Raw genomic sequence first — 26,566 nt, 5'->3', positions numbered from 1 at the left:
TGATCGCTTTCACCACCCCTGTAAGCCTGCATCTGTAAGCCTGCATCGATCTGGTGCAACAAGTTCATATAAGACAGTCTCTCTTTCTGTTCACACTCTCCAATTTGTATCAGGATCTTGAATTATTTCCTTATGGTGATTTGTGGTGTTAGAGAGGACTGTCTCCCTGATTTATCTAACCCAGGAAGGTTAAAGGTCCTGTCTGAGTCTATCACCCGTTGAGAGGTTTTGGTCGATTCCTGCAGGGCTGTTATTAGGGATTTGAATTGTTCTTTCAATTCCTGTAGTTCCAGACATGTGGATGGAGATTCCCGCTTTTGGTAATTGGTGACGCCCCTCCATTCTCCAACTTCAACCTGCTTAGAAACTGAGTTTGTTACTGGAGGAATGTCCTCATGACGTCTTCAGTTTCTTTCTCCCCCAGCTCATCCATTTTTGCATTAATGGCAGCTAACAGTTGCCTGCGGTTGTGTGCTTTGGAAATCTGTTCTACTGACATTTTTATATGTTCTGCTACTGTTCTCAATTCTTCACAGGTTAACTGAAGAAGCAGCTCACTAATTCTGTCCATTTGTATTTCCACATCCATTGCTGCTAGTGAGTTTTTCTTTAGGGCTGGTCCCCTTTAACTGGTGTAGCAGAGTTGAGTTGAGGTGTTGTGCTGCTGTGTTTTTCCAAACACTTTTCCTCTTCTCCCTCTACACGCTAATTCCCGCTCACGATTCCCCGTACGGGCCACCAATGGTACACGCACGCCGCTAGGTTCAGATACGGGCGAGACAGGTTACATTAATTCTTTTGAATCCTGGGGGAATTGTTACTCAGGGCAACCATAGACCATATGCTGCCGCTTCTCTCAGGCACACATGGGTATTGACCCTCAGGCACAGACACTTAGGTTGTTTCACTTGCTGACCAGGCACACTTGACAAAAGTCCTCATAAATGGTAGAACAGTAGCATTTAATAAGAAGCCGCACAGCCAGTGCAAGTTAAGTCTTATGAGCAACAGGCTCCAGTGACAAACAGTACAGTTTCCTTAGCAGCACTGCAGTTCACAGTCTTCCCAGTAGTACAGGACAAAACACAGTTGTAAAGCAAAGGCACAATGATGAACACAGCATTCTTTACAGCACAGTGAGATGGAGGAGGGGGGAGGGTTTGCTGAAGGAGATGATCCCTGTGACACCATTTCTTCTACTCCTTATCTTTCTGCCTGACAATACTCTGCACTGCTAGTTCAGGAACTCTACCTGACCCGTGCTTAGCTTCACTCCTGACTTGAATCCTTTTCACTTGCAGGGGCGCTTCTGTGAGATACAGATCACACACACCACCTTTCTCTTCGGCTCCAGCCAGACAGTAAACAACTTCCCCACAATCCCCCTGGGGCTTTGCTAAAGCACTCCCCTTCTCCTGTGACTGTGTTAACCACTCTAGTTTCTGGATGCTTCTTTCTGTTTTGTTACTTTCTGCCAGACAAGGCTGTGTTTTGTTTACTTTGCAAGTGCGGTTTATGAATTCTGAATAAACCTGCCTTTTACATTTTTAAAGAAACCGACTCCTGCCTACCTCTAAAGCAGCTGAGTGAGTACCAAATGGGTCTTAGTCTATATTAGTAGTTGATAACTGGAGTAGCCATATAATATGGAGATTAGTCCATAATTATGTTTGAGGCATCCTGTAAAATTGGTAAATTTGCACAGTGCTTGTAAAAGCAATCAATTTTTCAATTTACTTCCTTTTTAAAATCCTCTCCATTCTCAAGAACAGGGGCAATATTAATGACTTGGAGAGCACACAGTTTAGACTAGTGGCACAACCATGCTTCTTGTCTGAACTGTCAATTTTCAGAAACACACTATGCCCCAGCAATCAAGAAGCTGGAAGGCAGAGAAGCGGTGTGCTCCTGAAAATCTGAAGATAGAACTATAGACAATTCCTTTAAGTTTTTTCTCCGTATTCTCACATTGTATGTCCATGATCCTTTATGGATATCTTGGAATGTCCTGTTGTCCTAACATGCAATGTATTCTGCTTCTATTACTGCAGACTGTTATACATCATTGCATTGTCATTTCCTTTTAAAATAATAAATGAAAACAGATTAAACTTAAATTAGGATTTGTTTTTACTGTTTCTAATTATACACATTTAAGAAAGGGTGAAAATTTGGTTTAAGTTGATAGATCTTCTTTAAGCGGGAGCATTCACAATTGTTTAAATTTAGCAATAAACATTGCTAATATAGTATTTTGAACAACACATATATTTAGAGAAAAGTGAAATACAGAAGCGCTCCAAGCTTATTAAAAGTATTACTAGAATATTATAAGCCTACATACTTGGAAGTGGAATATATGTGGAGCCTTGCACACTATGTATCCTTGGCTGAACATGGGTTTTTTTGTACTACCAATTGGACAGCATGTCTGAGTTGCCAATAATACCATAGATGCTCCCCTTTAGTGTATTGATTAGCAAGCTGTTATGATAGACTTTCACTATGTGACTTGCACCCACTGTAACAAATCAGAGAAAACAGCTGACTGAAGAATTTCTGCACTACAGGCTCTGAGAATACATTCTGAAATAACAGCACTTACACAAAGAGAGCTTGACCAACTTTTGAAGACAATATTGGAACTGTGCTGCTGTGATCCATTGAAACATTACAACTCTAAAGGGTTTCTCCATCTAACACAAATGACACTGTTCTACAGCCAAATTGGTTCAAAGACGAAAACAGTTGAACTCAGCTAATTTTGTGGTGCTGAAAACGAATATGATGCTTAGATTTGCTGATTGGCTCAAATTTTCAAGATCCAAAGGAGGTTGTAATTATTTATGACGCCTTTCATGCAGGCTTATTGAAGAATTGCGTCTTTATTATTTCTTCCTCATTATTGCCTTGTTTGTAGCTATGCTATTATCATCTATTTAGTCTATTGAGCCTTCAGTATTTTATCATCTTAGGGTGACCAATCAAAAAACACCAACTCAGCTCCGATGACATAATCCTAATTACAGCTCTGTCACCTACAGTTGAAACCAGAAGTTTACATACACTACAGCATATAAAAAGACACATATGCATGTTTTTCTCAATATCTGACATGAAATCAGAATCAACCTTTCCCGTTTTAGGTCAATTAGGATTACCATAATTTTTAATATTTGCCAAATGCCAGAATAATGAGAGAAAGAATGTTTTAAGGCATTTTTATTAGTTACTGCAAAGTCAAAAGTTTACATACATTTGATTATTATTTGGTACCATTGCCCTTAAGCTGAATGACTTGGGTCAAACGTTTGGGATATCCTTTCATAAGCTTCTCACAATAGTTGGTCGGAATTTGGGCCCATTCCTCTTGACAAAATTGGTGTACCTGATCCAGATTTGTAGGTCACCTTGCTCACACCTGCCTTTTCAGTTTTTCCTATAAATTTTCAATGGGATTGAGATCAGGTCTTTGTGATGGCCTCTCCAAAATATTGACTTTGTTACTCTTAAGCCACTTTGTTACCATTTTGGCAGTATGCTTTGGGTCATTAGTTGGAATACCCATTTCCGCCTATGCTTTAACTTCCTGGCTGATGTCTTGAGATGTTGCTTCAGTATTGCCACATAATCTTCTTTTCTCATGATGCCATATATATTGTGAAGTGCACCAGTCCCTCCTGCAGCAAAACAACCCCACAACATGATGCTGCCATCCCCGTGTTTCACAGTTGGGATGGTGTTTTTAGTCTTCCAAGCTTCTCCCTTTTTCCTCCAAACGTAATGATGGTCATTATGCCCAAAAAATTTAATTTTAGTTTCATCAGACCACAGGACATGTCTCCAAAAATTAAGGTCTTTGTTCCTGTGTGCATTTGCAAACATTAATCTGGCTTTTTTATGTTTCTTTTGGAGTAATGGGTTATTCCTGGCAGAGTGGCCTTTCAGCCCATGTTGATACATGTCAGGGATCGTCACACACAATCCCGATTACTCGCAGAGACCACCCACTGTGATCTCTGGAGTGAACAGCTCTCTGCCACCCCTATCATCCGGACAATTGCCACGATTGGCCGACGATCAACCGAGGGAACCACAGACTGTTATTGGAGAGATAACAGTGAGCGCATGCACATCTCCTTCCAACACATGGAATATATGTATACACCCTTGTACGATCACTGCTAGCTTCACGATAACCCAAGAAAGATTATCTACAGCCACCACCAATCAGTTTTAAACACAGGCCTGATTGGGCGCCTTATCGGTAGCGTGTGGCTTCGGGGAAGGAACGATTAGAGAACTGAAGAAACAAAACTATTACATTTTATATTTAATTCAAAGGGAGGCAGTGTTTATGAAAAATATACAAATTTTACAAATTGGGACAAAACAATACAGCATATACAGTTACACAAAATAAATTGGATTAACAGAAGAAACTTGCTATACCGATCGCAGAGACAATGCAGTTTAGCTGAAGGGGAGCACGCCAATGGACCGTTATGGAACGTGACCTCTGCTTACACAAATATGTATCTCCCAGCATGAGCATAGATCAATATTCAGCTTGCTCTTTTATGCCGAAGGGGATCCCTACTCACACACACCCCTGTGTTGACTTCACGTGGGCTGGTCTCCACCCTTCATGGTTTTATCAAATCTCTAATTTCGGTGATATCTCCTCGCTCGATGATTGCAGAAGTTATCAAGTGATGCCATACTTTTCATTGTTATTTTACCTTTCTTTAGAGACCAAACATGACATGACTGCTGTCCATTATGTTTGCCCTCTTGCGCTACAGCTCACAGCGGGGCTCACAGATATGGAAAAATATGCATACTGTTCCTTAGTTAACCCCGCCGCTAAAAATGTGTCCCATCACAATCGGAATTATAGAACTTACAATATTCCATACTTCATTACGCTGCCCAAGCGTCTGCCTCATGTGAAGCTGGGAACGTCCTGGCTATTGTAAGGAGTGAGATAGATTCCCTTTGAAGCCTTAACGAGAAGTTGACTATCTCTCTCAGGTGGCATACTCATTACCACTTAATAAGATACACAACTCCTTCCGTCCCCGACCCATATGTTCAAAGGTGTCTATTTGTCACACATGTCCCTTTCGTATGGTAAATACCCTAGATAATTAACAAAAAACAGGGATCCAGCCACAGACATCCAAGTGAGAATCTGAATGTGTGTTAAAACTTCATGTTTATTAGAATTCCTTTAAAATCATGCAGTTTAAATTGTGGATTCAGGGGATTCCGTGTTTCGAACAAAAATGTCCTTAGTCATGGTTATGACTAAGGACATTTTTGTCCTTAGTCTAGTCTGGTTATGACTAAAGACATTTGTGGTCAAAACGCGTAATCCCCTGGATCCAGAATTTTAACAGCATGATTTTAAAGGAATTCTAATAAACATGAAGTTTTAACACACATTCATATTCTCACTTGGATGTCTGTTGCTGGATCCCTGTTTTTTGTTGATTACCACAGCCGCTTTATCCGAGCACCATCCTGGAGTCCACACCCAAAGCCATAGGAATTCATTTAATGGTGAGCTGAAAGAATTTTTTTTTTTCCTTTATATTGACATATCCTGGATAATTAAGTTTGGCACTTCTGGTGTACACTGCCACTTTACATAGAAGCAGCTTTTTAGATTGCTATCTCCCATCCTTACAGCAAATGGGATAGGGGAGGGGGTTTGGGTGAGAGGGATTTCAGAGATTTCTAATATTTTCTATGGCAATACAATACTCGTTTCACTGTGGTTATTTACACAATCTTACCAGCTTCCGCCATCATCTTCACAAGGTCTTTTGCTTTTGTCCTTGGGTTGATATGCAGATGTCGGACCAAAGCACGTTCATGTCTGGGACACAGAACCCATCTCTTTCCAGAGCAGTATGATAGCTGGACATTTCCATCTTGTTTGTACTTACATATAATTGTTTGTACACATGAACGAGGCACCTTCAGGTATCTTGAAATTGTACCCAAGAATGAGCTAGACTTGTTCAAGTCCACAATTCTCTTCCTGATATTTTGGCTGATTTCTTTAGACTTTACCATGATGCTGCACAAAGAAGCATTGTGTTTCAGGTGTGTATTAAAATACACATGACATCATCATATGGGCAGTCCAGAATTGTTTAAAGGCATAGCAATCTTAGTGTATGTAAACTTTTGACTTTGCAGTAAGTAATAAAAATGGCTTAAAACATTTTCTTTCTCATTATTCTGGCATTTGGCAAATATTAAAAATGATGGTAATCCTAATGGTCCTAAAACGGGAAAGGTTTATTCTGATTTCATGTCAGATATTGAGAAAAACATGCATATGTGTCTTTTTATATAGTGTATGTAAACTTCTGGTTTCAACTGTACATGCTTTCTGAGTAAGGCCTCTTTCAGACGTCCGGATATTTCTGGTACTGGAAAAAACAGTACTGGAGATATCTGTATCTGTGTGTGTGATACGTGTGGCAACCGTGTGCCGTCCATGTGTTGCATCAGGATCACATATACTGGCACCTGGGAATCAGCTGTACAGTTAGTGCTGTTCCCAAGCACCGGGTGCTGAACGCTGCCCTCATCATTGTCCCCTGCTTGCGGTGCGATCAGTGCTAGCAAGGGACAATGATGAGAGTAGTAGTCTGCTCCTGCTGTGTCCTGGTGTAAAAATAAGAATACAATAAAAAAAATCCTTATACTCACCTGTTCGAAGATGTCCCCCAATGTAACCCATCTGAACACTCACGCCAAGGAGCCGGGGAGAATGACTCGCTGCAGCGAGCGGTGTCCTGTCACTCACTGAGCGCAGCTCCGAGGCCCACTCGCTGCAGTGAGTCATTCTCCCTGGCTCCTCGGCATGAGCGGTCATGTCCCTTGCTAGTGCTGATCGCAGCGCCGGCAGAGGACAATGATGAGTGATCGCTTCAGCACCCGGTGCATGGGAACAGCGCTAACTGTTCCACTGATTTCCAGGCACCAGTAAGTGTCACATTGATGCCACACGGATGTCATCCGTGTGTCATCAGTGTGCATGTGTGTGGGACGTTTTGCAGTCTGTGCTGTGGGTAAAAAACGGACATGTCAGTGTGTTTTGCCAACGGACACATGGTCCGTGGAAACACGCTGACGTGCACAGACCCACTAATTTGAATGGGTCTATGTGTATCAGTGTCTCCAGTACGTGTGGAAACAGACACCACATGTACTCAAAGCACTGACGTTTGAAAGACGCCTAAGGTATACAATTTTAGGATTTCATAGCTCAGTTTTATATTGACATGTTTCTATATGTTTTTTTCAGTTATGCCTCGTTCTTGCATTAACCAAGTGGATATTATTTTCTACATATACGGAGAAGTCACATTTGCGTCACAGAGGAGAAATTTAACTACCATTATAAGGAAAGCTTACAACTTGTATTTTAGCTGCAGAATAGGAAATAAGGAGAAGAGTTGGGCTTTACACACATGGGGCAATTGATGTGCGTAACATCTTACCCAGTGGTTGCATGGAAAGAGGCAATCTATCTAGAGAGAGTTAACCAGTCACACTACCAATTGCTATTTCTGCATGGTGCCCCCCATGAGGAAAGGAGTTTCAAGGAATAATAATAATAATAATAATTTTTATTTATATAGCGCCAACATATTCCGCAGCACTTTACAATTAAGTGGGGACATGTACAGACAATAGATTCAATACAAGGTGAGACAGTTTAAACAGTTACATCAGGAGTGAGGTCCCTGCTCGCAAGCTTACAATCTACGAGGAAAAGGGGGGACACAATAGATGAAAAGTGCTTGTTCTTTCAGGTCTGGCAATTATAGTAAATAGGGATTTTCATATATAGCTGCATGATCCGGTCATCAGCCAGTATGTTAAAGTGCAATAATAAAGTATCGAGTGCAGTTATCGTGTGCATGGAGGGTGTAGAGACAGATAAACAGTAGGGAGTAGATTCTGAATAGTATTTAGGAGGGAAAAGGGGAAAGTTAGTTAACTTGGTATTTGAGGTGGTAGGCCTGTTTAAAGAGATGGGTTTTTAAAGCGCGCTTGAAGACATGGGGGCTAGGCGTCAATCGGATCGTCTGGGGTAGAGCATTCCAGAGAACTGGCACAGCACGGAAGAAGTCTTGGAGACAGAGGTGCGAGGTTCGGATTATGGAGGATGTTAGTCTTAGGTCGTTTGTGGAACGGAGGGCACATGTAGGACGATAGACTGAGATGAGAGAGGAGATATAAGGTGGTGCAGAACTGTGAGAGCTTTGTGGGTGAGAGCAATGAGTTTATATTGGATCCTGTAGCGAATGGGTAACCAGTGTAATGACTGGCACAAGGTGGAGGCATCGGTGAAGAGGCTGGACAGAAATACGACCCTAGATGCCACATTCAGAACGGATTGGAGAGGGGAAATTTTGGTAAGAGGGAGACCGATCAGAAGAGAGTTGCATTAGTCCAGACGAGAGTGAATAAGAGCGACAGTCAGAGTTTTAGCAGTTTCAAAGGTGAGAAAAGATCGGATTCTGGAGATGTTTTTAAGATGCAGGTGACAAGAGCGAGTGAGTGATCGGATATAGGGAGTAAAGGAAAGGTTAGTGTCGAATATGACCCCAAGGCAGCGGGCGTGCTGCTTCTGAGTTATGGTTGAACCCTCCAAGGTAATTTCGATGTTAGGTAGAGTTAGGTTAGTGGAGGGGGGAAACACAAGAAGTTCAGTTTTGGAGAGATTCAGTTTAAGATAGAGGGAGGACATGATGTTAGAGACGGAAAACAAACAATCCTTGGTATTTTGTATTAGGGTAGGGGTGATGCCAGGGGAAGAAGTGTATAATTGGGTGTCGTCAGCATAGAGATGATACTGGAACCCAAATCTGCTGATAGTTTGTCCAATAGGGGCAGTGTATAGAGAGAAGAGAAGGGGGCCTAGGACTGAGCCCTGCGGAACTCCAATAGTAAGGGGACAAGGAGAGGAAGAGGAGCCAGCAAAAGATATAGTGAAGGAGCGGTCAGAGAGGTACGAGGAGAACCAGGAGAGAACGGTTTCCTTGAGGCCAATAGAGCGGGGCATAGTGAGGAGGAGCTGGTGATCCACAGTGTCAAATGCTGCAGAGAGATCCAGGAGAATTAGCAGGGAGCAGTGACCATTAGATTTAGCTGTTAGTAGATCATTAGAGACTTTAGTGTGGGCAGTTTCAGTGGAGTGTAAAGAGCGGAAACCAGATTGTAGAGGGTCGAGGAGAGAGTTATCTGAGAGATAGCGGATTAGACGGGAGTGGACCAAGCGTTCCAGGAGTTTAGAGATGAAAGGAAGATTAGAGACAGGTTTGTAGTTAGCAGTGCAGTTCTGGTCCAGGGATGTTTTTTTCAGTAAAGGGGTTATGATGGCATGTTTAAATGAGGAGGGAAAGATACCTGAAGAAAGAGAGAGGTTAAATATTTTAGTCAGGTGAACGATGACCACCAGTGAGAGAGACTGCAGGAGATGTGAAGGAATGGGGTCACTGTTGCAGGTTGTAGGCCGAGAAGAAGCGAGGAGTTGGTAACTTCTTCTTCTGTAACAGGCTCAAAGATGTCAAGTGAGCTTGAAGTCTGGCAGGGAAGGGGATCCAGGCGCTGAGGAGATTGGGCTGAGATGTCCTGATGGATGTGGTTGATTTTTTCAAGGAAATAAGTGGCCAGATCCTCACTGCTGAGGTTGGTGATGGGGGCCTGTGCTTGAGGTTTCAGGAGGGAGTTTAAGGTTTCGAAAAGTCGTTTTGGATTGTTGGACATTGAAGTGATGAGGATGGTGAAGTAGGATTGTTTGGCCAGATGAAGGGCAGAGTTATAGGTTTTGAGCATGAATTTATAGTGGATGAAATCCTCTGCTAAAAGAGATTTTCTCCACTGACGCTCAGCACACCTTGAGCAACGTTGAAGAAAATGTGTTTGCATCATGTGCCAGGGCTGCCGTTGTCTGTGTTGGGTCTTTCTGCATGCAGAAGGTGCTGCTTCATCTAGGGCACTCTTCAGTGTAGTATTGTAGTGTGACAATGCTAAGTCTGGACAGGAGAAGGAGGAGATGGGGGCTAAAGATGCGTGGAGATTGTCCATAAGCTGCTGGGTATTAATGGTAAGTGTATTCCTATAAGTGTGGTAAATGGGGGTGTCCCGGGTGAGGAGACAATTCTTGACAGAGAAGGAAAGAAGATTGTGGTCCGAGAGCGGGAGAGGAGAGTTGGTAAAGTCATCCAGCAAGCAGAGACTGGAAAAAAACAGGTCCAGAGTATTCCCGTCTTCATGGGTAGGAGAATTAGTAAACTGTGAGAGACGGAATGAAGAGGTTAGAGAAAGTAGATGAGAGGCAGATTGGGAGAGGGGATCATCGATGGGGATGTTAAAGTCGCCCATGATGAGGGTGGGGATGTCACAGGATAGAAAGTGAGGAAGCCAGGTGCCAAAGTGATCCAAGAACTGGCGGGAGGAGTCTGGAGGTGATACACGACCGCCACTTGCAGGGAAAAGGGTTTAAAGAGTCTGATGGTGTGCACTTCAAAGGAAGGAAACATGAGTGAGGGAACCGGGGGGATGACCTGGAAGGCACATTGTGAGGAAAGGAGCAAACCTACACCTCCACCCTGTCTGTTGCCAGGTCTGGCGGTGTGTGAAAATTTCAGCCCACCAAATGAGAGAGCAGCAGCAGCGGTGGGGACTGGCTGATGAATCCAGGTTTCTGTGATAGCCAGAAGGTTAAGGGAATTAGAGAGGAAAAGATCGTGAATGTAAGTTAGTTTGTTACACACAGACCGTGCGTTCCAGAGAGCACAATGGAAAGCGATAGGAGAGGGCATGCACTGAACGTTAATAAGATTAGCAGGGTTTCTATATGCAGCTGGAGGAGAGTAATGTATGCTAGTGGAGGGGGGCCCAGGGTTGGGGGAGATGTCGCCTACGACAAGTAAAAGAAAAAAGAGAAAGAGCAGGTGGTGCAATGTTTTGTATGAACGTTTTGAGTGCTGTATGGAGGTAGTGGATGGATTGCAGTGGGTGAGAAATGTCAGTAGAGCCTCAGAGTTATATATGGGACAGGGGAGAAGGGAGGGGTGAATATAGAGAAAGTGCACAGAATGTGTTAAAGGGCGGGTGAGTTGTGAGGAAGCAGCAGTGAAAACAAATAAAAAGCAGATTGATAAGACTAATGCATAATGCAATATGACTGACCGAGAAGCATGTTTGTATGAATATTTTATGCACCTTAACTGACTCCTGCCCTGTCCAACTGCCATTGTATAACTGCACTTTTAACTATTGCACTTAAAATCTATTGCACGCGTGACCCCGCACGCGTGCTATCCCAAGCCAGAGCTGAATATATATGAAATGAAATGTCTGCTACAAGCTCCAGCACCAGTTGGTCATACTGAGTAATTAACCAATTAGCACAAGGCCAGAGCAGGCAATGCTATGTAAGATAAACACAAAGGCCATAAAACAGTGAAATAGAAGGCTTTGAACACTTTAAAATAGAAATAAGAAAACAAAAGCAAAAAAAAGACAAAAAGACACAGGAGCAAGGAATTAAATACCATGGAAAAATGTTGCTAGAGAATATGACTCTGTTCACACTTATCAGACAGCACACAAACGGATGGATGAATTAAATACCATGGAAAAATGTTGCTAGAGAATATGACTCTGTTCACACTTATCAGACAGCACACAAACGGATGGATGAATTAAATACCATGGAAAAATGTTGCTAGAGAATATGAGTATCAGCTTCAGGTCATTGTATAACTGCACTTTTAACTATTGCACTTAAAATCTATTGCACGCGTGACCCCCCGCACAAGGAAGAAATGGACTTTACAGTATCCAAACATTCCATCTGCAATAAGCCCAGTACCACATACAGAAGAACTGCCAGTTCCAAAAGCACCAAAAGCATTTTCAGTTGAGTCAAGTGAGGAAGAAGAGGGCGCTCGGTGTAATGAAACATCTTCCTCTCACGACCCAGACTTTCTGTCAGCAACCTTAACTGAACCAGACCTTATAACATAAAGTGAATTGAACGATCTTCTTAGAGATTTGGATCTGCCCAACAATAAGGCTGAGCTCTTAGGTTCCAGGCTACAGCAGTGGAATCTCCTAGCAAGCAATGTTCGGATTTCTTTGTTCCACAACTGTGATAAAAATCATGTTGTTGAATATTTCTTTATAGAGGGCGATCTTGTGGCATGCAACAATATCAACAGTTCAATGGAAACTCTGAAGATAAGTCATAATCCAGAGGAAAGGAGTCACTTCATCGATTCATCCAAAACAAGCCTAAAAGCCATCTTGCTGCATAATGGTAATGAGCTACCTTCAACTCCACTCGGTTATGCACTTCACATGAAAGAAACCTATGACAACATGAAACAGCTGTTGAGGTGCCTGAACTATGACCAACATTTGTGGCCCCTCTGTGGTGACTTAAAGGAGGTTGCCCTCTAACTTTGTCTCCAGGGTGGATGAGCAAAGTACTGCTGCTTTCTGTGTCAGTGAGCTAGCTGTGCAAGAAAGTATCACTACAATAAAAGAGACTGGCCTCTCCGGCATTCACTTCAGCCATGCAGTAAAAATGTCCTGCATCCAGCACTTGTTGACCCACATAAGATTTTGTTACCACCATTGCATATCAAGTTGGGGCTAATGAAGAACTTTGTAAATGCAATGGATAAAACTGCAAAAGCATTCAAGTATCTCATTGATAAATTCCCAAGGTTGAATGAAGCAAAGATAAAGAAAGGAGTCTTTATTGGACCTCAGATTTGTAAGCTTCTTCAAGATGAGGAGTTTCTCCATTTGTTGCAGGGCAAGGAAAAGGCTGCATGGGTAGCATTCACATTAGTGGTAGCAAATTTTTGGGAAACTCAAGAGCAGATAACTATGAAGAGTTGGTGGAAAATCTCCTCAAAACATACAGTTAGGTCCATATATATTTGGACAGAGACAACATTTTTCTAATTTTGGTTCTAGACATTACCACAATGAATTTTAAACAAAACAATTCAGATGCAGTTGAAGTTCAGACTTTCAGCTTTCATTTGAGGGTATCCACATTAAAATTGGATGACTGGTTTAGGAGTTTCAGCTCCTTAACATGTGCCACCCTGTTTTTAAAGGGACCAAAAGTAATTGGACAATTGACTCCAAGGCTATTTCATGGACAGGTGTGGACAATCCCTTCGCTATGTCATTCTCAATTAAGCAGATAAAAGGCCTGGAGTTGATTTGAGGTGTGGTGCTTGCATTTGGAAGGTTTTGCTGTGAAGTAAACATGCGGTCAAAGGAGCTCTCCATGCAGGTGAAGCAAGCCATCCATAAGCTGCAAAAACAGAAAAAATCCATCCGAGAAATTGCTACAATATTAGGAGTGGCAAAATCTACAGTTTGGTACATCCTGAGAAAGAAAGAAAGCACTGGTGAACTCATCAATGCAAAAAGACCTGGGCGCCCACGGAAGACAACAGTGGTGGATGATCGCAGAATGATCTCCATGGTGAAGAGAAACCCCTTGACAACAGCCAACCAAGTGAACAACACTCTCCAGGAGGTAGGAGTATCAATATCCAAATCTACCATAAAGAGAAGACCGCATGAAAGTAAATACAGAGGGTTCACTGCACGGTGCAAGCCACTCATAAGCATCAAGAATAAAAAGGCTAGACAGGACTTTGCTAAAAAAAAATCTAAAAAAGCCAGCACAGTTCTGGAAGAACATTCTTTGGACAGATGAAACCAAGATCAACCTCTACCAGAATGATGGAAAGAGAAAAGTATGGCAAAGGCGTGGTACAGCTCATGATCCAAAGCATACCACATCATCTGTAAAACACGGCGAAGGCAGTGTGATGGCTTGGGCATGCATGGCTGCTAGTGGCACTGGGTCACTAGTGTTTATTGATGATGTGACACAGGACAGAAGCAGCCGAATGAATTCTGATGTATTCAGAGCCATACTGTGTGCTGAGATCCAGCCAAATGCAGCCAAACTGATTGGTTGCCGTTTCATACTACAGATGGACAATGACCCAAAACATAAAGCCAAAGCAACCCAGGAGTTTATTAAAGCAAAGAAGTGGAATATTTTTGAATGGCCAAGTCAGTCACCTGATCTCAACCCAATTGAGCATGCATTTCACTTGTTAAAGACTAAACTTCAGACAGAAAGGCCCACAAACAAACAGCAACTGAAAACCACCGCAGTGAAGGTCTGGCAGAGCATCAAAAAGGAGGAAACACAGCGTCTGGTGATGTCCATGAGTTCAAGACTTCAGGCAGTCATTGCCAACAAAGGGTTTTCAACCAAGTACTAGAAATGAACATTTTATTTACAATTATTAAATCTGTCCAATTACTTTTGGTCCCTTTTAAAAACAGGGTGGCACATGTTAAGGACCTGAAACTCCTAAACCCTTCATCCAATTTTAATGTGGATACCCTCAAATGAAAGCTGAAAGTCTGAACTTCAACTGCATCTGAATTGTTTTGTTTAAAATTCATTGTGGTAATGTCTAGAACCAAAATTAGAAAAATGTTGTCTCTGTCCAAATATATATGGACCTACAGTAACTGTATAAGCAGCTTTGCTGTAACATGTCCTTAAACATTCAGTTCTTACATTCGCATCTAGATTTTTTTCCACCAAACTGCGGAGCAGTGAGCAATGAACACGGTGAGAGATTTCACCAAGATATTGTAGATATGGAGAAAAGATATCAAGAAAAAAGGAATCCATCAATGCTCGCAGATTACTTGCAAGAAATAATCTGATGCAGGAGTACAAGAGACAAGCAAAAAAGAGTTGTCACTGAATGAGGACCAAATTTTGTAGTGCAGTTTCTATACCTGTTTATAACTGTTTATAATTCTCAATAGTGTTTAGACATGTTTTAGTTATTTGAATTGTTGTTAATGTTCCTCTAAATAAATATCAGAAAATTAGCATAACAAAATATTCTGCATCTTTATGTTTACAAAAATAATAATGTTTCAAAGTACTTAAACTTTTATGCATTAATTATATATAGAAGTATAAGAAAAAGTCTTTGATATCATAGAAACAAGAGTCAACTAAAAAGTTTCATTGTCAGATTTGAATTCAGGAGGTGAAAATCATTAATATATGGCTCATTTCATACCTGAACCTGACAACTTTTGAAAATATGTGGAACAGTGTTTTCACCCATCCTTTGCTGGCACCCACACTGATCAGTAAACTTGGGAACTTTTATTTTATAGGAATTTTTATCCTCATTACAAAATGGTGCAGCAGGTCAGACGCCTGACCCCTGCTCCATTCATTCTGGGCTACCAGAGAAAGCCAAGCCCATCACTCAGCAGCCTTCTAGGGAATGATGGAGGCGGTGGTCGAGCATGTGTACTGCTGCTCCACTCTAACAGGGAAAAAAGTGCCCCATCCTCCTGATCAGTGCAGGCCCCCATCGATCAACAAGTTAACTGCTATTCTGAGGATGTGATAACTTGTTTTAACCAGATAACTCCTTTAAATCCTGGATATTTACAGATAGATACAAATCAATGTGGCAATATGACAATATTACATTTTCTCACTTGGCACTCAGATTGCTTTGCCCTGACCTTGGTATCAACTATTTTGGAAAATCAGTGCGGCTGAGGGTAACTCGGAATAGGCGAAGTGTGAATGAATAGAGTTGGTATATCTAGCCACAACCAACTGTGTTAGTGACTGGCACCGTGAGGCTGTATACAGTACGTACAGTATGTATGAGGTTATTATTAGGCTTCATTCATATTTTTGCACTGATGATGATGAAAATAGCTAAAGTGCACTACATGATATATTCCCCGAGTAGCTTTATATTCTTGTGCTGTAATGTGGGCTTATTTATCGTATGGTGACATTAACACTTTCAGCTTGTGTATAAGCAGTGCCAATGTTTTGGATACATGATGTATACTTATTTCTGCAGGGAAAATATCTTTTCCATGTAGAACTAGCAGATGAATGCTTACATAGGTTCTGTGGGTACGGCACTCTCACGGAATGTCTTGATCTATTTCTTCAATAAGGGGATTTCGGATTCTTATGTCCAGACACATTATTTATGCAGTCACAAAGCCCAAAGTCGCCCTTGTTTGGTTGCTTGGCAACAGAATTGGCAATGTAGTCCTGGAGGTTATGTCATGTAGCTTTATGTTGCCCTCTTCGATGGTCCTTTTATCCACCTCGACATTCAGTTCAAAGATTTACACTATTTGGCACAATTATTCTCATATAATATCACAATATGTTTTGAAGGCTGATACAGACTAGGGACAATTTTCAAAACTCCTAAAAGTAAAATGACCTTTCTTAGTTAATATGAAATGAATACAGCTTGTCTTACGTGACTGGACATGATGTAACCACTGTGTTGTGTTAATATTATGATTTTTAGCCCGCGTAACATGAATTGTACAACATATTGTAAGACTGGAAATCATAATTAACTGACTCTTGGCAATTCATTAATGTTGTATTAAAATGAGAGAATAAATCAAAGCACGTTGCTCACTTGCTAGGACTCTCATTAAAAACACAACAGATGTGCTGTAGCACATTCCCCTTGAGATGTCCCCTAGTATCACAGCTTTTTTAAACCACTCTCTCATTAATGGTGCTTGCTATAAAATGCAGTATTTAATCTTTTTTAAGGTTTAATTGTTAACTATCTACAGAAAGTACAGGGTAATGGAGTCCAAATGGGGTTTAATCTCATGTATCACCAATGTGTTACATCCTTAGCTGGAACTACTTCATCAATGTCTACATTTGTCACCAAGCACCAACGCATTTACTCTGGTTTAACTTAGACATTTGTTTGATAATCTCCTGTTTCTAACCCACCTTAATTCAGATCTCATAATCTCCGTAATCCCTCCTGATTTTGACTACAGCTTGTCTGACTCCGCTCTTGACTGACCTTCTGTTATCTGACCCCTGGCTATTTCCCTCACTATAGTTTTGTCCCCTGATTCTGCACCTATTTCTGTCCCTACAGTTACTGACCTGGCTAGTTTGACTACTCTCCCCTTAGGCTCTCTCCTTTGGCCAGCAGCTATTCCATAGACACAACACAGGTAGCCCTGTTAAGGCCCGAATTAAGCATGGTGTGTCTTACATTTGCTGCACAAACTTCCTTGGTGGACTACTGTGTCTTTAGTGGTCAACGTTGCCCATTTCTCACTGCTTTTTCAAAAGAGCTTAAAGAGCACATCTTCAAACTGCAGCCTGATTAAAATCTTTGCCAGACAGAGTTCTTGCTGATGCTGTATAACTACCTTGTGCTTTGCTGCTGTGCTCAGTTGCCATGGTGTATGAAGCTGTCATCCACAACTTCACCTTTGTATCACAGTTTGACTGTTCCTCATCCAGTTTTAAGCCTCCTACACAGCTGTTTCAGTTAATAGTTGTGTTTCAACTGACATATGAAATAATGGTATAATTTTATAGTATAGGTCAATACAATTACAGTGATACACATTTTATATAACTTTTACAATTTGCTGCTTTTGCATAAGAAAATCACTTTTTATTGTAAAAAAATGTATATCTTCCATCATGTTCAGAGAGCCATAACCACTTTATTTTATTGTTTTCAGAGCTTTTTAGCAGAACAAGCTGCAGTTTTTATTGGTACCATTTTTTATGTATGTATGTATATATATATATATATATATATATATATATATATATATATATATATATATATATATATACAGTACAGACCAAAAGTTTGGACACACCTTCTCATTTAAAGATTTTTCTGTATTTTCATGACTATGAAAATTGTACATTCACACTGAAGGCATCAAAACTATGAATTAACACATGTGGAATTGTATACTTAACAAAAAAGTGTGAAACAATTGAAAATATGTCTTATATTCTAGGTTCTTCAAAGTAGCCACCTTTTGCTTTGATGACTGCTTTGCACACTCTTGGCATTCTCTTGATGAGCTTCAAGAGGTAGTCACCGGAAATGGTCTTCCAACAATCTTGAAGGAGTTTTCTGATAGACATTAGATAGCATCACTTTTGCTTTATACAACCCAAGTCTACATGGGCTGACATGATATCCAACCTAGTACTGTGGTAATAGATAATATAGTACTATATTCAAATCTAAAACCATAAAATGTATAACCGACTTAGCCATAAAATCAATTAAGCCTATGTTACATAAAACATGCCTCCTAAATGTTTGAGTGACTTATACCCTTCAAACCAATGACATTTACATACACTGAACAAAAATCTAAACACAACACTTTTGTTTTTGCTCCCATTTTTCATGAGCTGAACTCAAAAATCTAAGACTTTTTCTATATACTCAAAAGGCCTTTTTCTCTGAAATATTGTTCACAAATTTGTCTAAATCTGTGTTAGTGAGCACTTCTCCTTTGTCAAGGTAATCCATCCACCTCACAAGTGTGGCATATCAGGATGACGAATAGACACATGATTATTGCACAGGTGTGCCTTAGGGTGGCCACAATAAAAGTCACTCTAAAATGTGCGGTTTTACAGTATTGGGAGGTCCGGGTGGGGGGTCAATATCTGGTGTTACCACCATTTTCCTCACGCAGTGCAGCACATCTCCTTCACATAGAGTTGATCAGATTGTTGATTGTGGCCTGTGGAATGTTGGTCCGCTCCTCTTCAATGACTGTGAATATATAAAAACTTTCTCAAATATACATTATTAGGAAATCTAAACATTTTTTGTCTTTAGTAATGAACTATCTGGCCCTGCAAGAGAAGGAGACCTAAGTGGCTGAAGTCCCGGATCTCTACTGTCTCACTATTTTGACAACTGTGTGAGACTTCTTGCACCTAACGAGAGAGAGACAAGGGATAGACTTGATGTGTGCAACATGGAAACCCAGTAGAGATCTGTGCTGCTGTCTTATTCATACTGGTTTAGCTACATTAGAAGAGCTGTAAGATGTATATATTTACTATGGAGCAGGAAGAGGAGGTTAGGAACAGCAACTGACGTTAATTGTACTTATGATTTACAGTAAGTGTAACACCGCCACATTATATAAATATGAATAGAGAGAGTGTAAGAGAGGTGAGAACTGTAACCATTCACTGGATATATTATTTTGCTATGCAAATAGTTTACTGTCTTTAATGTTCAGAAATGAAAGGTGCAGAATATAAAAAAACATACCTGCATATATGCTTTTTAAGATATAAGGAAATTTCATATTCACTGTAAACATCATGTTTCAAGGCTATTGGGTCTTTCCTTTCAAAGATACTGCAGCACCATCATCATATCATTCAGCTTAAGTGAGTAACCTATTATTTTATCCCGTAGTATAAAAGCATACGGGTTATTGTAGATAATCTGCACAGATTCACCAGCCAACAGCAATGATATCATGCAACTTAATAGGACATTTTGAAAAGCATGCACAACCATATCACGCTTATATTGCAATGATGAAATAAAACAGTATTCTGGCAAACCTCACAGTGACTGGCATAACACTTGCATTCAGGTTAAGTGACCTCCATCCCCCTAGAATCCATTTGTGCATCATGATATTGCACACTCTAATGCATAATAAATCCCGCTGTGCTTTGTAGGATTTAGTTCCGTGTGATACTGGAAGCCAAAGACATGAAGCAAATAAACTGCCATTTTATAATCCTTGACTAAAAGACACACAAATTGGAATACATTATCTTGCCAGCAGCCGCAGCAGCAGGGATGCAATCATTTATGGTGACATTATAATTAATATTCAAGATCAAGAAGTTACATGTGAATGATGCGATTTTCTGTAGTACATGTAATCTTCTCTGATTATTCTTTAACTACATTATCTTTCAAATAGAACAGCTCTTGTGTGGAGCATGGACTATGCTGGAGTGATTTTGTTTTTTCCTTACGATAGATTGAATAATAGGGGGTTCTCATATGATGATACTCTCATTTTCTAAGAGTAGATCTTCATTTTTATTTTTTAAATCGTGGAAAAAGGCTTGATTTTAGGGGTGTACTGATGTGACAATAACTTCAATTGACTCCAGTTTAGTTTCCACTTAATCTTTAAGTATCATTTTATGGCTAATATCAATCATATAAAGACCTATGAATATAGGGTCTGAGATGATTTAGTGAATCCTGCATTGAGCAGGGGGTTGGACACGAGGACCCTGGAGGTCCCTTCCAACTCTAAAATTCTAGGATTCTATATGATTATGTGGTCATTCACCTTTTTACCTTTCATCCACTCTATAATATATAAAATAGAATGTACGATCTACTGTATGTAACACTTTCTGAGCACCAGTGTAAAAGATTGAGCAGATTAAATGGCACAAAACACAAATCTTCGGGGTTTTAGAGACACTCAGACTGCAGCCTCATGAAGGTGCTCCTGCAGATTATATCTCTCGGATTTATATGTAACATAATATTGCAGATTTTCAGACATTAGACAGGATTAGAGGAAAGCAACAGATGCCATTTTCTTTTAGTTGGAAAATTCCTGTTTTTTTCTCTCTTGCTAAGAGAATTAACCCTTTCACTTACTAGCCATGTTGGCTTATAGAAATGAAATGAAGCACGTGCTCATTACATTACAGACGTTCTATTCTATCAAGGTGAACACATCAGCACTGCATAGTAGTGAGCGCATTCAGTGCTGCGATCAGAACCATTATACACTGTGCATAAACCATATTACACAAGCCAAAAATGTTATGCATCCAAATTAAATGGCTGCATGCTTTAAAAACTTGTATATCCATGTGTAAAGTGTCTGGTTTTTTTTTTAGTAGGATAACAGTTGCTAATATACTTAAAGAATAAAGTAAGCATTATTTATCTAGTACATCCCCCTCCGCTTCAGCTTGGCCACTCTGGTGGTCCCTGCCAGTCCTGCAGATTTTCAGCACATCCATTGCTCACTTGAGCACTGCAGCTAATCACTGGCCTCAGCGGCGTTTACTGCATTTAATCCCTGAGGCCAGTAATTGGCAGCAGTGGTCAAGTGAATGGTGGACATGAACTCATCACAGCAGGAACATTGGGGCTATTAGTGCTAGAGCAGAGGAGGATTCAAGAGGTAATACTAAATCTATTATATTAAAGGGAATCTGTCACTAGGATTTTGCTACCCCACTTGGGAGAAGCATGATGTAGGGACAGAGACCCTGATTCCAGCGATGTGTCACTTATTGAGCTGTTTGCTGCAGTTTTGATTAAAATGTATTTTATCTGCTGCAGGTCTACCAGATCTCTGAATGCTGAGCTCTGAATGCTGATTGGCAGCTTTCTGTGTACACTGTGCATAGGCAGAAAACTGACAATCAGTGGTGGGGAGCAGATTACACAGCGCTCATGAATATAGAGGACAATCTGAGAGCAAGTGATAATCTCCTGCTGATAAACATTGATTTTATCATAACTACACCAAGCAAATCAGTAAGTGAGTTGTTGCACCTACATTATGCTGCTCTCAGGTTAGGTAGCAAAAACCTGCTGAGATATTCCCTTTAACACATTTACAGCTGTGACATTAAGGGGTACTCTGGGATTTTTAAAAAACCATTGTAACTCATTATTTGTTAATTTAGTACATTAACTTCTGTTTCTAATTTTTAGGTGCCTGACAAAATGGTAGCCCCGCTGATAATATGATGCCTAATAAAATAGCATCATGTTGGCCCTCCATCCTAGTTTTCCACCTTCTGCTGCTATATTCAGAAAGAAAGGCTTTGGGATGCCCTGCTCGCTGTGATTGTGCACCTCAGATCCGGTCAGTCATTTGCCACCGTAAACGCCTCACTTCTATCCCAGAAGGGATTCCATCTGAAACAAAACTCCTTGACCTCAGCAAGAACCGAATACGCTGCCTGAATCCTGGTGAGCTGGCCTCATACCCACAGCTTGAAGAGGTAGATCTAAGTGAAAATATTATTTCAGTAATAGAGCCAGGAGCTTTTGCCAACCTCTTTTATCTTCAAACTCTTAGACTGAAAGGCAATCAACTGAAACTTATTCCAACTGGAGTGTTTAGCAGACTGAGCAATCTAACATTACTGGATATCAGTGAAAATAAAATTGTCATACTCTTAGACTTTATGTTTCAGGACCTTCGTAATTTGAAAATCCTTGAGGTTGGGGACAATGAACTGTTGTATATTTCACAGAAAGCCTTTTCTGGATTGGTAGGCCTAGAGGAACTGACAATTGAGAAATGCAATCTAACCACTATATCACCTGACTCCCTTTTCTATTTGCAAGGCCTTGAGATCCTGAAGCTCCGCCACCTGGGCATCAGTTCTTTGGAGGAACAGAATTTTCAGAAGCTTTACAACCTCAAAAAACTAGAAATTGATTGCTGGTCTTTTTTAGAAGAAGTCTGCCCAACTGCTTTCCAAGGATTAAATCTTACTTCTCTTTTCATCACCTATACCAATCTCACCTCAGTGCCAGCAGCTGCTCTAAGGAGTCTTACATACCTAGAATATCTAAATCTTTCCTACAATCCCATTCGAGTCATTCAGCGCGGCTCCTTCAGAGATCTTGTAAGGCTAAGGGAGCTCCATGTGGTTGGAGCTTCTCTAACTGTTGTGGAATCCCAATCATTTTATGGATTGAGACAGATTCGCCTGCTGAATGTCTCCAATAATCTGCTTTCAACTCTGGAAGAGAACACTTTTCAGTCGGTCAATACTCTAGAGACACTAAGAGTAGATGCCAATCCTCTAGCTTGTGACTGCCGTTTGCTATGGATTTTGCAAAGAAGGAAAACATTAAATTTTGATGGCCACCAGCCCGTATGTGCTTCCCCTACTGAAATCCAAGGTAATGCATTGTGTGACTTCCCAGATTCAATACTTTTTGAATACTTTACATGCCAAAAACCCAAAATAAGGGACAGGAAGCTCCAACATATCATAGCTCATGAAGGACAGCCTGTATCATTTCACTGCCGGGCTGATGGAGAACCTGTTCCACTCATTGTCTGGGTTTCACCACAGAGAAGGATGATTACTAGCAGGAGTGTAGGAAGATCTACTGTGCTGCCAGAGGGTACCCTTGAAATAAGATATGCTCAGGTTCAAGACAGTGGTACATATATATGTATTGCCACAAATGCAGGAGGAAATGACACTTACTTTGCTACACTGACTGTAAAAGGTGATAATTCACCATATGCTAACCGAACACTGTACCTTGCAGAATACAATGATACCTACCACAATGACACACATGTTTTTTTAAAGTTTACTTTGGACCTAAAAACAATCTTAGTATCAACAGCTATGGGCTGCATTACCTTTTTGGGAGTGGTTCTATTCTGCTTTCTTCTACTATTTGTATGGAGCAGAGGAAGAGGACAACACAAAAATAACTTCTCAGTTGAGTACTCCTTCCGCAAGGTCGATGGGCCGGCCTCTGCTGCAGGACAAGGTGGAGCTCGAAAGTTTAATATGAAAATGATATGAAAAGTTACTGAATGTTTAATGGATTGGACACTGTGATATTTTGCTCATTACATGTACAGTAGTGAGTTCAAAGGAGTGCCTCATTAACGGGCTTAGATAGTGTTTTCACCTATGCCATGATCTTTCTTCCATTAAAATAAACAATAAGGGCTTTTTGTTGGCTTTTGCCAAATAAGTTGCCCTGACCAGCTAAACTCAGCTATTTTTGTAAATTATAGCAGGGTTGGTTTGATATTTAAAACTGAGCATTCCAGAAGCCAGGTGCCTCTCCCATAAGGTGCGATTAAGTAATGAGCACTGACTTACAATCAATTTAAAAACCAATATGATGCCAAGTTCCAAAAAATTAAAATGCATTTAAAAAGGAAGTCTACTTGTGTTTGAGAAATTATACAACAATCATGCAGGGTTAACATAACTGGCCTTAAAAAAAATGGAAACTGGTTTATAAATAATAACTTCATCCCAGCACATAAAAAATATTATTGAGGTCTATGTAAGAATATCAAATGTAAAATATTCATAAAACATATAGAACAATGATGAACACATTTGGGAGATTTCTCAGGAATTATCAGACATATTGAGCCATCTGAGAAAAAAAGAACATTATTAAAATATTATAATGTTGAACATTTGTGATTTTAACTCCTCAGCTTTCTCAAACTTCTGGTAATATCCAGTCAGTTAATCCCTTCCGGTCACTCCAATGTATGGATATCATTGGTGACATGCACAGCCAAACTTCTCAAGCTCTCAATGAGAATGCTTGGTTCCAACCACCATAGTTTGCTCCACGTATGGTTTTGTAAAAAGCATCTAGCACGCTCATGTGAGTAGAATGTTAATCTAAACGCGGATCCTCAGCGAATAGTGCCCGAAGGTGGAGATGACCAGCTGAACACTAGAGGTGTATTGAGAGAAGGATTATTGGCTTGCTTGCCATCAATATGCAAGCTTGGGGTTGGCGTAGACTAAGCGTACAAATAAGCATGCACTAGGAGCAGAGAAATCAGCAAGAAGAGCCTCTAAAAACAGATAAAGGATTTTAAAGAAAACTATACAGTGTCAGAAAACCATGTAATGTGGACAGACTAGATAGATGGGTAATTTGAGGCTTGAATGTCACATTGATACCTTTTGTCACATGACAAATTGAGATGAACTATGGAAAAAAAATTACTATTTTCTAATCTGAAATCCCATTGTAAAATCACATCTTATTCAAATAATGTACAGATTGTGTATACTTGGGCAGTTAATAAAAGGATGTTAGTATTAAAATCTATAAGAGATTAGTTACTAGGTATTAGTAGGCAAAAACATAGAAATATTCAGAATTGGAGGTAAAAGATTGACATTCAGTTAAAACAGAGATCTGGTGACATTCTCATAGCCAAAAACTCATATAGTTTACAAATGTACACATATGTTGTATTAAATTATGGCTACATTGGCTGGAAAGTTCATCTTGTAGTAAATAAACAGAATAAAAATGATGTACACAAAATATACACAGAACTCTTATTGTTACATTCCATGTGGGCATCAATATTCCCTAATTCAGAAGGGAATAAATACAGCAAGGTGTTCAGAAATGCAGGAGATACTTACATATCTTGCTTACCTTCCATATTCTACTGAAAAAAATTACACTTCTCAACATTGAAATTGCAACAAGAAAAAAAAGTTGTGGATTTATGGAAATCACAGGATGTATAGACATGTTAATGATATGCAAATTATGAAAAATAGAAACAATTTTCTAAATATATCGATTTATTCAATATTGTGTATGAGTGCCACATGCAGAAATACACACACTTACATGCCTTGGCTGCTATCATTGAATTTAATAATGGTTTTCTGAGGAATGTTCTGCCACATTGAATGCACTTGGGCAGATAAATCGTCAAGATCCGCTGCTGGCAGCTACTTTTTCAATTAGCCTTTGATCTATGGTCATGTTCTGATGCCCACGTACCCATTGTAGATGTTCTCGGTGGGAAAAAGGAGTTAATACTTATTTGAAATTAATTGATTGAATTTAGAAACTTTTTGATTATAGCCAACATTAACCTTATCAAAAATTCTTCGGTGGGATCTGAACAGCCAGGTTAACCTGTCTTTCTTACTAAATGCCTCATAGAGCCTTGAGCACATATACAATGTAACTAGAATGAGTGAATCAAATTGGATTGGATTCCTTTGAGGGCCAGGAAGAGTTTTAAATAAAAGAGGTCACGTGTACTAGGACCACCCCTAAACTGTCCTGCAGCAGCAGCTCCCCACACTGGTTCTCCGCTTAATCAGATTTGTCTATGATTTTCCATGGCTGCCTAATCCTCATGCAGTCAAATGGTGTGGGGTCAAAGATGTGCATTACGCTTTATGTTACCACATGAGGACAGTGACCACAAAACTATCTGAAGACCAATCCAAAGCAAGCAGAGACGGCAGCACAAATGAATAGCAGGTCCAAGACAGGTGAGTATAATCTTTTATTATTTTTAACCTATTCCTTGCTCTCCATTTATTATGTTTTGGGCCCGAGGTCTTTTTGGGGCATACTTTTTGGGAGATTTTCTCATCTCTAGTACTAACCACTAGATACCCAACAAGACCTGCTGTTTGGAAATCTTTTAAATTATCCAGCCATCACAATTTGGCTTTTGCTAAAGTTGCTCAAATCATTTTACTTGTCCATTCACAATGGTATTAATATGTTGTAATATTGTTACAAAACCATATGGATCTTTGAAAATGGCTTATAGTGTATTGCCAAGTACATTTTTCTATTGTAGCAGACTAAAGGCTCAGCTTACATGAATACTCTGACTGTTCAGCAACCGTGAAGCTCCCTATGCAAAAAGTACTTTTCTATCATAGCCAACACTACCTTCTCAACAATTCGTTTAGATGCTCTTCTTTCTGACCAGATGAGGTAGCCTTTGCTTCTTGTGCACATTGTGCTGTGGGTCTATATGACCATGGTTCAGTGGTTATCCTTCCTTG

The 26,566-nt window shown here is 40.2% G+C and overlaps 1 protein-coding gene across 1 annotated transcript in view; it reads left to right on the top strand.

The window, feature by feature from the left end:
• LINGO3 (leucine rich repeat and Ig domain containing 3) overlaps positions 1 to 25,072 on the top strand; it is a 100,550-nt gene extending 75,478 nt beyond the window's left edge. The window contains exon 2 of the mRNA XM_073636855.1: positions 21,702 to 25,072. Within this exon, the coding sequence (XP_073492956.1) occupies positions 21,734 to 23,551 (1,818 nt within the window). The 5' untranslated portion in view covers positions 21,702 to 21,733 and the 3' untranslated portion in view covers positions 23,552 to 25,072. The remainder of the gene's footprint in view (positions 1 to 21,701) is intronic.
• The last annotated feature ends 1,494 nt before the right edge of the window (positions 25,073 to 26,566 follow it).

This window comes from Phyllobates terribilis, unplaced genomic scaffold, assembly GCF_046119375.1.
Source record: "Phyllobates terribilis strain yellow unplaced genomic scaffold, ASM4611937v1 Scaffold_1__5_contigs__length_1240528914, whole genome shotgun sequence".
Lineage (NCBI taxonomy): Eukaryota > Metazoa > Chordata > Amphibia > Anura > Dendrobatidae > Phyllobates > Phyllobates terribilis.
This window is presented reverse-complemented; position numbering and strand designations above follow the sequence as displayed.